This window comes from Carassius gibelio, chromosome A25 (assembly GCF_023724105.1).
Source record: "Carassius gibelio isolate Cgi1373 ecotype wild population from Czech Republic chromosome A25, carGib1.2-hapl.c, whole genome shotgun sequence".
NCBI lineage: Eukaryota > Metazoa > Chordata > Actinopteri > Cypriniformes > Cyprinidae > Carassius > Carassius gibelio.
Genome location: NC_068395.1, coordinates 8,528,777 through 8,543,363, shown reverse-complemented (window position 1 = coordinate 8,543,363; position 14,587 = coordinate 8,528,777). Strand labels below are relative to the sequence as shown.

General features: G+C 37.3%; 1 protein-coding gene and 1 pseudogene across 2 annotated transcripts; one reads left to right on the top strand and one right to left on the bottom strand.

The window, feature by feature from the left end:
• Nucleotides 1–550: 550 nt before the first annotated feature.
• On the top strand, nucleotides 551–5,483 carry LOC127947053 (E3 ubiquitin-protein ligase RLIM-like; annotated as a pseudogene).
• Nucleotides 5,484–6,265: 782 nt separating this feature from the next.
• Nucleotides 6,266–14,564, bottom strand: LOC127947050 (protein NEDD1-like). Of its 2 annotated transcripts, XM_052543954.1 has the most exons (16): nucleotides 14,416–14,564; nucleotides 13,720–13,863; nucleotides 12,966–13,060; nucleotides 12,624–12,740; nucleotides 12,322–12,462; nucleotides 11,797–12,026; nucleotides 11,505–11,706; nucleotides 10,779–10,932; nucleotides 10,522–10,644; nucleotides 10,363–10,407; nucleotides 10,145–10,249; nucleotides 9,362–9,534; nucleotides 9,103–9,286; nucleotides 8,769–8,877; nucleotides 7,313–7,379; nucleotides 6,266–7,211 (listed from the first exon to the last, which is right to left on the bottom strand). In XM_052543954.1, exons 2-16 carry the CDS (start codon nucleotides 13,853–13,855, stop codon nucleotides 7,107–7,109), a joined length of 1,986 nt encoding a protein of 661 aa, XP_052399914.1. In that variant the 5' UTR covers nucleotides 13,856–13,863; nucleotides 14,416–14,564; the 3' UTR covers nucleotides 6,266–7,106. The 2 variants fall into 2 exon arrangements, with proteins under 2 accessions (XP_052399914.1, XP_052399915.1); XM_052543955.1 differs by lacking the exons at nucleotides 6,266–7,211; nucleotides 7,313–7,379; nucleotides 8,769–8,877 and adding an exon at nucleotides 8,885–8,996.
• Nucleotides 14,565–14,587: the final 23 nt, after the last annotated feature.

Below are 14,587 nucleotides of genomic sequence, written 5' to 3'. Positions count from 1 at the left end.
GTTAAATCAATTTGAGTACATTAACATGCTGAAAGACATGCACACAGACAGACAAGTCACTGTATACGTGTGTGTATACTAGTGTGTGTTTTGAGAACAAATTGTGTGTGTGTATGTACAGTATGTATGTGTGTGTGTATATGTATATATATATGTGTATATATATATATATATATATATATATATATATGTGTGTGTGTGTGTGTGTGTGTGTGTGTGTGTGTGTGTGTGGATTGATGGATGGATGTGTGTGTGTGTGTGTGTGTGTGGATGGATAGGCCTATATATATATATATATATATATATATATATATATATGTGTATGTATGTGTGTATGTGTAAAATGTGTTCTTAAAACCTGCTTCTCTTCATGGCCTCATCACCACCACGGGTGTACATTATTTTTTTAATAATTCAACGCCCATCGTCAATTATTTCTTACATTTATAACATTTGAACAACATATGGCTATTTACATAAGAGTAAGTAAACATTTTAACATGTCATGGTCCTTTAAGTTCAAAACGAATTATCCAAGTGCCGGAAATGGTGTAAGTTAACCGGAAGAAAAACCGAAAGTTCTATGGCGGTGTTTTCCAGTCTGACTTTGCTATTCGCTGATGCGGTATGATCTAAGTGAAGATTTTCGCTTTTTGTAGTTGTATTTTGGTAAAGATGGTAAGTTAAGTTAACGTATTTACATTTTGCAATAAAAATACTGAGTTTTTGTAAACTATGTCCATATATGCGATCTTAATATAATGTGGCTTGCTAGCCGGTTACTAGCTTCTTCGTTTAAACGTCGAATCCAACCGAAGACAGATCAGTTTCACTCCTCAGTATTGTAGTTTTCACAAACACGAGGAGGGATGCTTGTCAGCGAATATCATTAACATTATTTCACTAGCAGAAGACTGTACGTTTCAACATATCACCAGAATATGGTTTAAAATATTTACACATGAGAGCATAATTGTGCAGTGTGCATCCTTATAGTTTTAATACGTTTAAAGCGACTTTTTAATTATCTTCGTGTGTTGTTTTATTTATTTTTCCCCAGACTATTCAGCACACAGTCTGTCAGCTGTAACCAAAGAATACATAAATTAAGCCATAATCAGAGACATGGATGACCTCCACGAGAGCCCAGATCCTCTGTACAGTCCCCGGATGGAGCCCAGCACTCCGGACTCTACGAATAATGCCTGTCTATTAAATGACAGTGACCTCTTGTTTGAAGACCGAGGACATTCTCATGAACTCTCCACTCTTGTTCCCGAGACCCCTAGGTAGTGTTTAAAAAAAAAAAAAAAAAAAAGGATCTGGTTATTTTATTATTATTATTTTGCAATGTATTTTACCTTGTAGTAGATAATTTGAATAAATAATTAGATAAATGACAGTGTCTGTCCTTACTTTACAGCCCCCTGACTCACAGAAGAAAACGACATTCCCAGAAAGGTGGTGTGAGAAAAAGGGCAGAATGACATACTATTATACAACTCTGTTCTTGCATTATGTATGCAGTATGCACATTACAAGAATACTCTTTGTGCATAGAATACATTTCCTTAATGCAGCAAAAAATGAAAGAGTACGTTACAATTATAAATGCAAAATAGCAGTTTTTATTTCATTTGATTATTTTTCATTATTTTTAATATTCTGCTTAATTACACATGCAATATGTAAACAATGTTCTGGCTGCAATTTGAAATTATGTAATTAGAAGTACATAATACTGCAGTACTGTTTCACATATTATTTTTTTTAAATTAGTAAACGGTATGCTAACTGCATGGCATACTATGCCAATTCTATTATAGCATTCATTCACAAGAAATTCAGCCTTTTTGGAATTGTTATTCATAAATATTTTTATGCTTGGTTAAGGCAGCAACATCCTGTTCAGATGGAAGCAAATGGGAAGGACGAGAACACATTCTGGGATACCTCAGCACCACTCCAAGCTCCCAGAGAATGATGAAGCGGCGCAGGCTGGAGGACTCAAATGCAAGCACGCTATGTGGACACTCTACAGTTACACCGGGAGCAAATAGATTTGTAACGGCTTCGTCTCTTTTATCCTCCGATTGTACACGGTTGGAGTCTCCACGTCCAGCAACCTCCAATTCTTCTCGTGTTTCTGCATCTTCCAAGCCCTCATTCTCAGCTGGGTCTTCCACGTGTGCACTGGATCAAAGTAGTGATCTGGGATATTTAAATGAACTGCTAGTGATGGGTCACACATCTAAGCAAAAGACACTGAACACCAACAATGGAAGGGAACAGAGGTCCAAAAAGACCATCTATAGCAAGACCAGATCTAAAGCCTCTAAAAGTAAATCAGCACACACTCCTTTACATGGAATAGATTATGAAGCTTCACTGCTGGATGCAGGTACGGAATAACCAGGACCCACACATTTAAAGGTATCGTTCACCCAAAAATGAAAATTTGCTGAATGCGTACTCATCCTTGAACCATCCAATTTATGTTTCCGGCTAAATTACAAGTCCTTTATCCATAAAATATCTACATTCATGATCTGATAAGGAAAAAAAAATCATCTGCATCTTGGAGTACATTTTCAGCAAATGTAATTTTTGAGTGAACAATGTGTGTCAGGAGGGTCTTTTCTATAATCGTTTTTTGCTTTGTTTGTTTATAGCAAAGAGAATGCAAGAACCAGTATGTTCACCTGTATGTCAGGAACCAGAAGACATTGTCCTCATTGAGGATGATGCTGATGATGTCACGGTTGAGAGCATGGTCCGCTCCGTTCAGATGGCTGAGGATGAAGCATATGCCAAAAGCCTTCAGGTGCAACTCACTCTCCTGATCCTTATTGAGGAACAATAGAAAACTGACTAACTCTGTTATTCTGGTGTTTGCAGGAACAGTTTGATATGGAGGAGAGAATGGAGCAGCAGAGGCTACAGAGCAGATCGTCAAACAGAGACAACCACATGGTCAGTTTGGGTTTTTGCTTTATTCTTATTGCTGTTTTTCTTTGGAGCACTGAATGATGGTGCTTTGATCATATGCAAACAAAAATTGATGGTTTCGTGCAGGTTGATCCGTATGTTGGCTTGGGCTGGATCTCTCCTTGGGCCTCAATGATCAACTCTGCCTCATTCTCACATGGATCCCCTGACCCTGAGCTTTCAGAGCTCCAGCAGGTCATCTTAGGAGAGCAACCCCGTAAGTCACCATGCATGAGGCAATTGTAATAGCTCAAACAGAGATCATGTGATTCTGTCCTGATTTAATTAATTTGAATTAAAAACAGGTTTTAATTGGTTTCAGTCGGTTTTAAAACTAATGGGCTTAGGGGAGGCGAGTGAGATGCAGACTCCCGCTGTAACTTTACCCGCTGGTGTCGCTGATGGACATATACAGATTATACACTTTATTAGGTACATCTATTCAATTGCTTGGTAACACAAATTGCTAATCAGTCAATCGCATGGCAGCAACTCAATGCACTTAGTCATCTAGATGTGGTGAAGACGACAAAATAGGGAAGAAAGGGGATTTAAGTGATTTTGAGAGTGGAATGGTTGTTGGTGCCAGGCGGGCTGGTCTGAGTATTTCAAAAACTGCTAATCTACTGGGATTTTCACACACAACCATCTCTAGGGTTTACAGAGAATGGTCCTAAAAAGAGAAAATATCCAGTGAGCGGCTGTTGTGTGGATGAAAATTCTTTGCTGATGTCAGAGGTCAGAGAAGAATGGGCAGACTGGTAAGAGATGATAGAAAGGTAACAGTAACTCAAATAACCTCGTTACAACCAAGGTATGCGGAACGCATAACATGTTAAACCATGAAGCAGATGAGCTACAGCAGCAGAAAACTGCACCATGTGCCGCTCCTGTCAGCTAAGAACAGGAAACAGAGGCTACAATTCACACAGGCTCACCAAAATTGGACCATAGGAGATTGGAAAAATATTGCCTGGTCTGATGAGTCTCCATTTCTGCTGAGACATTCAGATGGTAGAGGCAGAGTTTGGCATAAAGAACATGAAAGCATGGATCCATCCTGCCTTGTCTCAACGGTTCAGGCTGGTGGTGGTGGTGTAATGGTGTAGGGGAAATATTCTTTGTACAGGTTGGGCCCATTAGTACCAATTGAGCATTATTTAAACGCCACAGCCTACCTGAGTATTGTTGGTGACCATGTCCATCCCTTAATGACCACCATGTACCCATCCTCTGATGGCTACTTCCAGCAGGATAATCCACCATAGGCTCAAATCATCTCAGACTGGTTTCTTGAACATGACATTGAGATCACTTTACACAAGTGGCCTCCACAGTCACCAGATCTCAATCCAATAGTGCAGCTTTGAGATGTGGTGGAATGGGAGATTCGCATCATGGATGTGCAGCAGACAAATCTGCAACAACTGTGTGATGCTATTATGTCAGTATGGACCAAAATCTCTAAGGAATGTTTCCAACACCTTCTTGAATCTATGCCACAAAGAATTAAGGTGGTTCTGAAAAGGGGGTCCAAGCTGGTGCTAGCAAGATGTATCTAATAAAGTGACCAGTGAGTGTATTTGATTTATATGATTATATATTACATTTTTGGATTGAACAGGCAGACAACAGGGCCGCCGTCAGACCGACAGAATGCACAATTCCCGGCGCAGACAAGCTTCTCGCTTGCAGATGGACTTGTTTAATGACAGTCAGGGAAATAATTATGAGGTTTGATTTATACTAATTCACAAAAAAACACATGCTTGATTACAGTTATAACATGTTTCCTAATCTCTGAGATGACCTGTTGCTTTGTCAGGCTCTCTTAGCGTTCGAGGAGCAACAAGGTGCTGTAGTAGCCAAGAACATTCTGACAAAGGCCGAGATCGAACGGCTGCCTGTGAAAACGTACGATCCCGCACAAAGCGCAGGAAAGACAGAGTAAGTCACAGAAGAGGACGCAATAAAAGAGATTTCCCATAATGCAATATTTAAATCGTACTCTCTTTACAGTTGCCAGATCTGTTTCAGTGAGTACAATCCGGGTGAACGACTCCGGATCCTTCCATGTCTCCATGATTACCACGTCAAATGCATCGACCGATGGCTAAAGGTCTAGCTTGTTTTAACAACACAATGCCATGATTCGTTTCAGTCGCATTTTGCTAATCATTTTCTGCGTTTCTTACAGGAGAATGCCACATGTCCAATCTGCAGAGCGGATATTTCAGAGTGTGGCGGTTTTTCTTGAGCTCACAACTTCAGGACTCAAAGTCTACCTCACAGCTGGTTATTTGACCGTTTAATTTTTAAACAGTCTTATTTTGAGTGTGATTTAAGGTTGAAACCAGCATAAAGCACTGCCAAGCACCGTTTTATTTAGAAAGATCCTAAAATATATCAGACATGACTATCAGACATTTGGCAACAAACCTGTTAGCAATAGCTAAACTTGAATTTATGACTTAAAAATAAAATCACTTTATATACTCTTTGTCCATTTCTATTATAACAGATAAAATGTATAATTGGGAGAATACATGTTGCTGTCATTCTATTGTTTATATAAATTTCAGGAAGCATGCCATGTAGCAAGAGATTTTATTCACTCATTTCGTAATATCTCTTCCAGAGGTAATAGAGGGCCTTGAGCTCTTTTACCACGAATTCTCCTCGACTGATGAGCTCTTTGATCTTCTCGGGGTCGTGCACATCTTTATTCTTCTTGGCAAACGCAGCCCACAGTCTGTCTCTGAAATAGTCGCCTCCTTTCAGATACTCCCGTCCAAAAAAACAGCAACAAGCAGAAAAATCAGAACACAGGATTATGAATCTCTAATGCCTGGAGTCACAGATATGTGCAGTATAGGGGATTTTATTTCGTCTATTCTCTTATTATAGATGATGACTATGACTTCATATAGTTAGTAAATTTTGGGCAGATCAGGGCTAGTTGTCAATTTTAAGTTTGTTCAGTCTTGGTTTATTTTTCAAGGTAATTTTTAGGATTTTTATTTATTTTTTTGCTACAAAAACTATACACTAAATATAATACTATACACACAAGTGTGTGAATCATAGATTGTATAATTAAGATTAAGATATTCACTCAGCCGAAGTTTTTTTCAAAGTAGAAGGTGAATAAAAACATCTTCAGTTGCTAGACTATATAATGCTAAGCTTTATATTATATTACTGAAACAAAGATACAAGCCTTGTTTTTCTACTTGTCTCATATTACCCTTTAGACACGGTGAAAACAATCACAGTATAACTGTATATTATATTTATTAAAAAATATGACTTTCTGGCCACAGACAAATTTAGGTATTTTAAAATAAAAGTCTTCCAGGTAACACCACACCAAACGCAATCATCTTATGCCATGCTTGTAATGAAACAGAAAGAAAACAAAACACAGCTACATATGAATGCAGAAATGATTTAGATCAGTCTATAGGAAGACACCTTATAATTGTGGATTAGGAGCACAGTGTACAGATAATGGTTTTGAGATAGTCATTTGATTTTTGTTGGCAAATGTGCTGCCAAAAGCATATGAAACCAATACCAAAGGTTATTGAAGCAAGGGCATTCAAAAATAATCTCCAATACACACATTTGTGAGTTGCAAAATACATACATCTACCTACTCTTACACATCACCAGTGTCCTTTCATTTTTGGCATGTGATTTGCAAAACTAATCTGGACAGCTTTTACAGAGGAGCACAATCCATCGTGGCAAAATTCATAATGAGATGCTTCTTCAACTCTACAACATTCATGCATTTCACATCTTAATTGCCAATACATGCATTTTTTCCCTGTAAACTAGAACATATGAAATACACACCTTGGAAAAAAAAAAACTTTAAGTGTGTTCTCTTCCTTGCTATTTGATTTTAAGGCATAGAAATCTTACAAAAACAACCTTTATGGCCTGAAACAAATACAAAAGTGTGTGCCAGTATGACAAACAGAGGAGCAGACTGTGAGCGGCGGTCTGCAGAGTGAAGGCACTAGTAGAAACGGGAGCTTCTCTCTGTTCTCTCTGATTCTGGACCGTATTCACGGATTGCTGCAGTGGGAGATGCGTGTCTACAGATATATTTAATAATTGGCTCGTAGTTGTTTGTTTTCCTGTCTCAGTCTTTCTATCTCCTCGATGAGTGAGTCGTTAACAGAGGACTTCTCGATCATACCGTGGATTTCATTCTGGAAAAGATGAGTGCCATGATTAAATTGGTGTAATAACAGTAAAAAAAAGTAAGCTAGTAAGCCAGTAAAATGTTAATTTTAATAAATAACAAATGTACCAGCTGAATATAGAACTGCCGAACCATCTCCACCTGTAGATTGATAATGTCTCTATGACATGTGTCCCTGAGGAAACAAGAACAGTCATTAATGACTAAATCACTGTGATGAAAACATAATGAACTTTTGTATTTATGTATTTTATAAGTAAAAATACAGTGTATATTTTTTATGCAATGTTGTATATATCGTATATATATGTATAAATTGTGTGTTTATATACCCACAAACAATCTAGTGTTATTTTTGTATCATAGAGATACTACTGTTGATTTTATTAATAGTTTGAATTTCTTTTTTTTTTATAAATGTAAAAATGTAAACTTTATTTTGTTAGTTTTAAATTTGTTGGGGTTTTATCTTTTTTTTGTCTACATAGTGTTTATTCGTTTTTATTTAAATTTTAGGTGTTTTAGTTCAACTTAAAATAAATGAAAAGAAGAAATGTTTCCTTGACAACGAACTGAAATACAATAACTTTTTATTTAATGTTTGTTGTTTTTTGTTAACTATAATAACGTTGATGTATACAAAACTGTTTAATAGTTTTGGGGCATTTATTTTATTTTCTAAAGAAATTACTACTTTCATTCAGCAAGGAAGCTTTAAAGCTGCAGTAGGGAACGTTTGACGCTCTAGCGGTTAATAAACAGAACTGCTTGCGTCTTGCGGAAGAACATCGTAGCCGGAACTACTTCTCTCTGTTTATGTCTATGAAGAATCACAAAGGTACTGGGTTATTCCACCGCGGTACCCCCGAAGCAATCTAAAATAGTCTGAATATAAACACTTATTATAGGTGCACCCTAGTGATTCAGGACAAGCCAAAAACACGGTTTGGAAAATGGATTCATGGTGTACTCGCTTATTATGTTCATTTTTCTACATTTTGAACACAAACGAAGTTATGGACCGCAGCTCTGATTGGTTGTTTTTTACCGGGAGTGATGGAGTTTCTGCAAATGGCAATAGGACCACTGGGAGGAGCCAGAGGAGCTTGATTTTTTTCACAGATTATCTGTCTCATATTCTACTGTCAGGACATAATGACAGGTTTAATAAATATGTAAAAAATATTTTTTTTTTACAAAAGTTCCCTACAGCACCTTTAAATTGTACAAAAGTGACAAAAGATTTTGATTTCAAATAATTGCTGTTCTTTTTAACTTTCCAATTATCAAAGAATAAAGATAAAATGCAGCCTTGTTTCTACAAAACTACTAAGCAGCACAACTGTTTTCAACACTGATAATAATACTTCATGTTTCTTGAGCATCAAATCAGCAAATTAAAATTATTTCTAGAGGATCATGTGACTGAAGACTGGAGCAACGATGCTGAAAATTCAACTTCGGTCACAAAAACATATTAAACTTGAAAATATATTACAATTAGAGATGTCATTTTAAATATAAAGTGATCTCTAGATTATTCTTAAGAAATCTGTTAACTCACCTGAAGTCCTCGAGTGCCTCATTGATCATATTACGGACAAAGCTCATCTGAACAGAGGTTAGTGGAGCTCCACGGCCCTCAGCTCCAGATTCGACTGCTGCTGCTGCCGCTGGAGCGGGAGATTGAGGTCAAAACATCCGTCACTCACTGTGTCACCGCAAATCTTAATGCACATATCCGATCATTTGACCATATCTGATTTTTTGGCCCTCCTGTTTACATTCAATTCTGATCCATGTAAGATGTGAGCAAGAAAACGTGTGTCAATACATTGTGTCAATGTAAACACAGCCTAAAGCAACTTTTAATGTAATGGTGGCCCATTCAAACACACCTGGTGCAGCAGCAGAAGGAGATCCGCTGACTGGCGAGTCATAGATGAGCTGGGAGGGCAGATCTCTCCTCTGACTGGGCTCAGGTGTGTTGAACGGCTGCACGGACTGGACACGTGTGCTCTGAGCAGCAGAGGGCGTGGTTATGACATCAAAGTCCTGCTGGAGGACATTCTTCTTCTCCACCTGTCAATAATCCAGAAAAAAAGCTGAATTTCTCAATACAAAAAAATGTTGGATGATAAACAAAATGAGTTGGACCTTGTTGCCGTTCAGTAAATCAGTCTGTTGTGGTGGGGTAGTGATGGGCTCCTCCTCTCTGATTGGTGGAGGAGTCTGAACCACAGAGGGACTGTAGCAGCGACTGACTGGAGTGCCCAAGGGTGTCATCCTCTGGGACGAGCCTCCAGGAAAATGAGGTAGGTATTCAAAGTCTAGTAACACAGGAAATGCTAATGTTGGTAAACGTCAATGAAACCTTGTTATTTCATTGTTCTTATCATGCTCATTACAGCTGATATATATAGTTTATACAAACTTGCCTTTTTTCCCACTTGATACATCACTCAGTCTTTGCCCTTTATACTCTAAAGAGATAATCAGCAAACAATTAGTAAAGCAAATATATATGTCTGTGGAATAAGTAACCTTTTTAATTAATATTTTAATGATTTTTTTAAAAAAATAATGTTATATTTAAAATGCTGCTGAAAATAGAAGCATCACATTAAAAAAATGTATCCTGGTTTCAACAAAAACATTAAGCAGCACAACTGTTTTCAATAATGATAATATTAAGAAATTTTTCTTGAGTGACAAACAGCATATTAGAATGATCGTGTGATACTGAAGACTGGAGTAATAACTGCAGAAATTTCTACGTTGCATTACAGTAATACATTACATTTTAAAATATATTACAAAAACAGTTATTTTAAATGTAATAAAATCAACAAATAAAAGAAAAAATCTACCTAGAGTAGTCTATATATATTAAATGTAGTGAGCAGAGCTGTGAAAGACCGGTTGGAAAAGTTGCCTCACCATCTCGTACAGGTGAAAAGATGTCCAAGCTGTTTCGGCCGACTCTGAACCGGTCTGTGCTGTGCTGGCCTTCCCCTTCCCTCGAGAACATATCTGTACTGCCTCCTAGACACAAGAGAAAAATGGCAAAAAACCATTTAGCCATGTAATAAATATACAACAACCGTAATCTCTTACATTTTGCCATTTATGACTGAAAATAATAAAGAAATACTCACCATTTCTTGAAGTTGGAGTTTCAGCCAAGCCATGTGTTTTGAAACCTGTAGAGAGGATGCAAAAGCCCAGAAAGGGACCATAAAAAGAGAAGACAGATGAAGATAAAGAAAAAAAACATGGACAATACATTAATAACAATGAAAAAGAAGTGATCTTACCATCATTTAGAGGGGAGAAAATATCCAGGTTTAGGCTGTTCCGACCGATGCTGCTAAATTTCTCCACATTTGCATGACTGTGCTGACCCTCCGCCTCTCTGGAGAACACCTCACCAGCAGAACCTATAAAAGCAAAACATTCAGTATCTGTAAAACTGTTACAAACGATGTAAACAGGGCTTTCTAATACTAAACGAGCTAACCAAATATGACTGAATAAGGAATAAAACCTTCTAAGGACAATAAAGAATGTTGACCTGTGACTTGGGCTTGTCCATCACCAGGAAATTCAGAGCCAGGAACACTGGGTGGGAGTGTAGATGCTGGAGTGGAGGGTCCCGTCTGCTGGATGTCCAGTTTAGCTGAGATCCTCTTATTTGATTGAGAAGTCTTGCTGGATGTTTTAGTGGACTGTGGAAACAGAGCTGGTTTTTCATATCACTTATAACCAGAGTCTGTTGCAATAATCTTGAATAGTTCAATGTAGGAGCAACATTTGTTTAATTCATCAGATGTTACAAAATTATAAAAATGAATAAATAAAATAAGAAAACCATGCATTCAAATTTAAGTTAATTGTTTCAATTCCAATTTCAATTATTTCATAAAATGCATGTTACTGCATCTTTAATCAAAACTATATATCGGATATAGCAAAAATGTAAGTTAAATAAAAATATTGCATTAATAAAAATGAGAATAACTAAATATTAATTAATTCAAACTAATTAAATAAAATGAATTTCACACAAAACACTGCATGATACATACTAATACAATCAATTAAAATATATTCGCTATCAGAATTTTAAAGCTATATAAGAAGTTACAAACAAACAAACAATTAAATAAACAAATGTTTGCATGATATTCTTTAGCCCCACATTTTGAATGATAAGGAAATGGGTTAGTTTAATGGAAACAAACACACAACCTCACATGAAACCGAGGATTGGTTCTGTACAAATAATAGAGAGCCGTACCTTTAACTTGCAGGTGGAGTTCTGGAAGCGGATGCAAGTCACTGACGTCTTGTGAGCCGTGGTGATTTTGACCGGCGCACTGAGGTTTCTCAAATCGTACAGATAAATTCTGCCCTGTGTTGAGCCCACCACCAGTCCAGCTCCATCTGGAGTAAAATCAATGGCTGTGAGCGGAGACTCCACCTGCTTATTACGAAACACCCTGTGGAGATTATAGACATTAAATCGATAAACAAATCAAAACCAAACTCCAGTGTTCAAACTGCTTATTAAATGTGATGTTTTCTCTTACATTTTGCTGGAGGTGTCATAGCAGACAATCTTCTTATCAAGCCCCACAGTGATGAAGAGTAAATCATTGGCCGGAGAGAAGGCCAACCCTGAACATGGGGCTTTGTGCGCCCCCTCGAACAAGTGCAGCTCCTTTTGAGTGTTAGCATCCCAGAGCGCTACAGAGCCACAGTCAGACACCGTGCCCAGCAGAGACCTCTTCACCAGCGAGTACCTCAGATCATGAATGGGCTGAAGAGAGATCACGTTGTTTTTTAAACTAGGGCTACCTGATTAATCGAAATCAAATCACCAAAATAAAATCTAGATGGCTGAACATTTGAAACTGAAGAAATTAAGACAGTTGGTCTGTAAAATAAAGTAAAGTTTTTTTCTCAGATGCTCCATTTCTTTAATTTACAGTGAAATATTACAGTAGCAATATTTCTAATTTATACAAAACTAAACTGAACTGAGGACAGTTAAAACATCTAGTTTAGTTTAGTTCACTCACTATATTTTGTAAGACTAAAAAGGTCACACTCACCACATTTGGCCCATGACCAAAGGGTTTGCTGGACAAGTTGGTTGTGATGCTGTGAAGGATGATATCTCCACTAGTTGAGCCTGATGCTGTGTAGCTATCACCTCCATTAAAAGACACACATGTCACTTCCTCCTTGTGGTCCTACACAAAAAGAGACATGGAACAGGATGGATTAGGAACCGTCTATTTTGGGGCCATTTTGTTGTTGTATTTTATCTTCATGGAAGAACATACTTCCAACAAACTGAATGTCCTTCGAAAATTTCAAACATGTGTAAAATATGTTTGTGACCATATGATACCTTAAGGCTTCGGTGCAACCTTTTCGTCTTTAGGTCCCAGATATTAACCGTGTTATCCAGTCCTCCGCTGACCAGGAACTGTGACGTGGAGTTCAGACTAACACGGGTTTGCCTTTTCTACAAACAGGAGGCCAGTATGAAACATACATAACCAAGATATATTTAGATAGGAAGAAGATATCATATGCACATAAACTGACAGTCACCACTTACAAGCTGCTACTACTAAATATTTCTAGAAACTAAATTTTCTGTAAAGTTGCTTTGCAATGATTAGTATAGTAAAAAAGCGCTATACAAATAAACTTTGAATTGAACTGAATATCAAGGTCGTCAGCTCACCCCTTCACCTAGCTCCATCACTGGAACTGGAGATGACTTGAGACTGGTCACCACCAGCTTGTCTCCTATACTGCTGGCACTGACCAAGTACTGGTCTGAATACTGTCAAGGCAAACACCTTTCCATCTATGAAAAAATAAATATGCACCATGTTTGTCCAACTCAGGGGCTTTCCATCTTTGAGATGCCATGGACCCTTAAATATAATCCTCCTCATGCAAGGGACCCCATTCTAAAATTGCTATATATTGTCATGTATAAAGACACATTTTTAATAATTTAAATTGGTATACTATGCAAATTAAACATTTATTCCGAAAATCTTTAGTTCCTTAAGTGAAAATTATTCTTCTTTTCGACTGACTATAATACTGTCCTGTTTTATGTATTATTATTCATTTGAATCTAGTTTTTAATATATATTTAATTATTTAAATATAATTATCTATATATTTCAATATATTTTTTATTCATTTACTTGTTTAAATATATTTATATTAATATGTTTTATCATTTCAATATAATATACAATCGAATTATATACTTATTTATTTTTACAGTTTTTCTACACCTTTCTCCAGAGTCAGAGAAATTTCACACTTTGCTGTGGTAAGCATGGTTGCACTTGGAATGATCTCTTCAAAACTATGTGATCCAAACACATGCTCAGTGATGACTGACATTACTGTGGGTAAATGATGCACAGAATGCTGATGATAATGATTTAAAGTGATGTGACAGTGATAGAGGATACTGCTGCTGCTCCAGCACATTTGAGCCACTGGATGCGTGGTACTGTGAGGGTTGAACTGCTCCAGCACTGTCATGGAGCTCGAGTCCCAGATCTTCAGACAGTCACCTGACGACACAAGCCGCGTGACGTCCTCCATAGCAACGGCTGCCAGGAGACAAAAGATGGACAGCTGTCAGGCGCGCGACCTACAGCGTGCACTGTTGACATGAGCCCCGAATACTTGTACAGGAATAATAGTGACAAACAATCGTGTAGTATTGCACTTTAAAGCATTATTATGTCATTATTGTCATTTTATCGGTTAGCAAATATTTAAACGTTTTGTATAGCCACCAATTTACTTTTTACATGTTGTTACTGGTAGTCTAAATTATTATAAGAGTTTGAATTATGCCTTTACAAACGCTTAAAATATCCTCAGTGACTTTGACTAAGTTGCATGCAAGTTAGCCGAAGGGCAATGCAGCTAGTTCATGAAATCTTCTTTAACTTTATTTAGAGCATAATCAAATTCAGTTAAACAAAAGCGACTGTAACTGATAATCCTGATAAAATCAACATTAGGGGTGAATCCGTAACGCTCGTTAAAAGATTTTAACTCTCCAATACGCACTTTTTTTGTTGCTGTTCGTGATGTTGTGCTAATAGTTTCTGCATTCATCAGCTGATTAGCGACAGCTAGCTAACGTTACTTACCCTTGGTTTAGACTATAAAAGTGCGGGGGGAAATAAGGGACATGCTCGTAAAAAAACTTCACAATACATCCACGGTGGTTGAACAGATGAGTCCTTTTATTTGAAAGTAAAACTCATATCAATAAAGTTTGAACATCCGTTGCTCCAGTATGTTACCGCCACTACGGCGAGC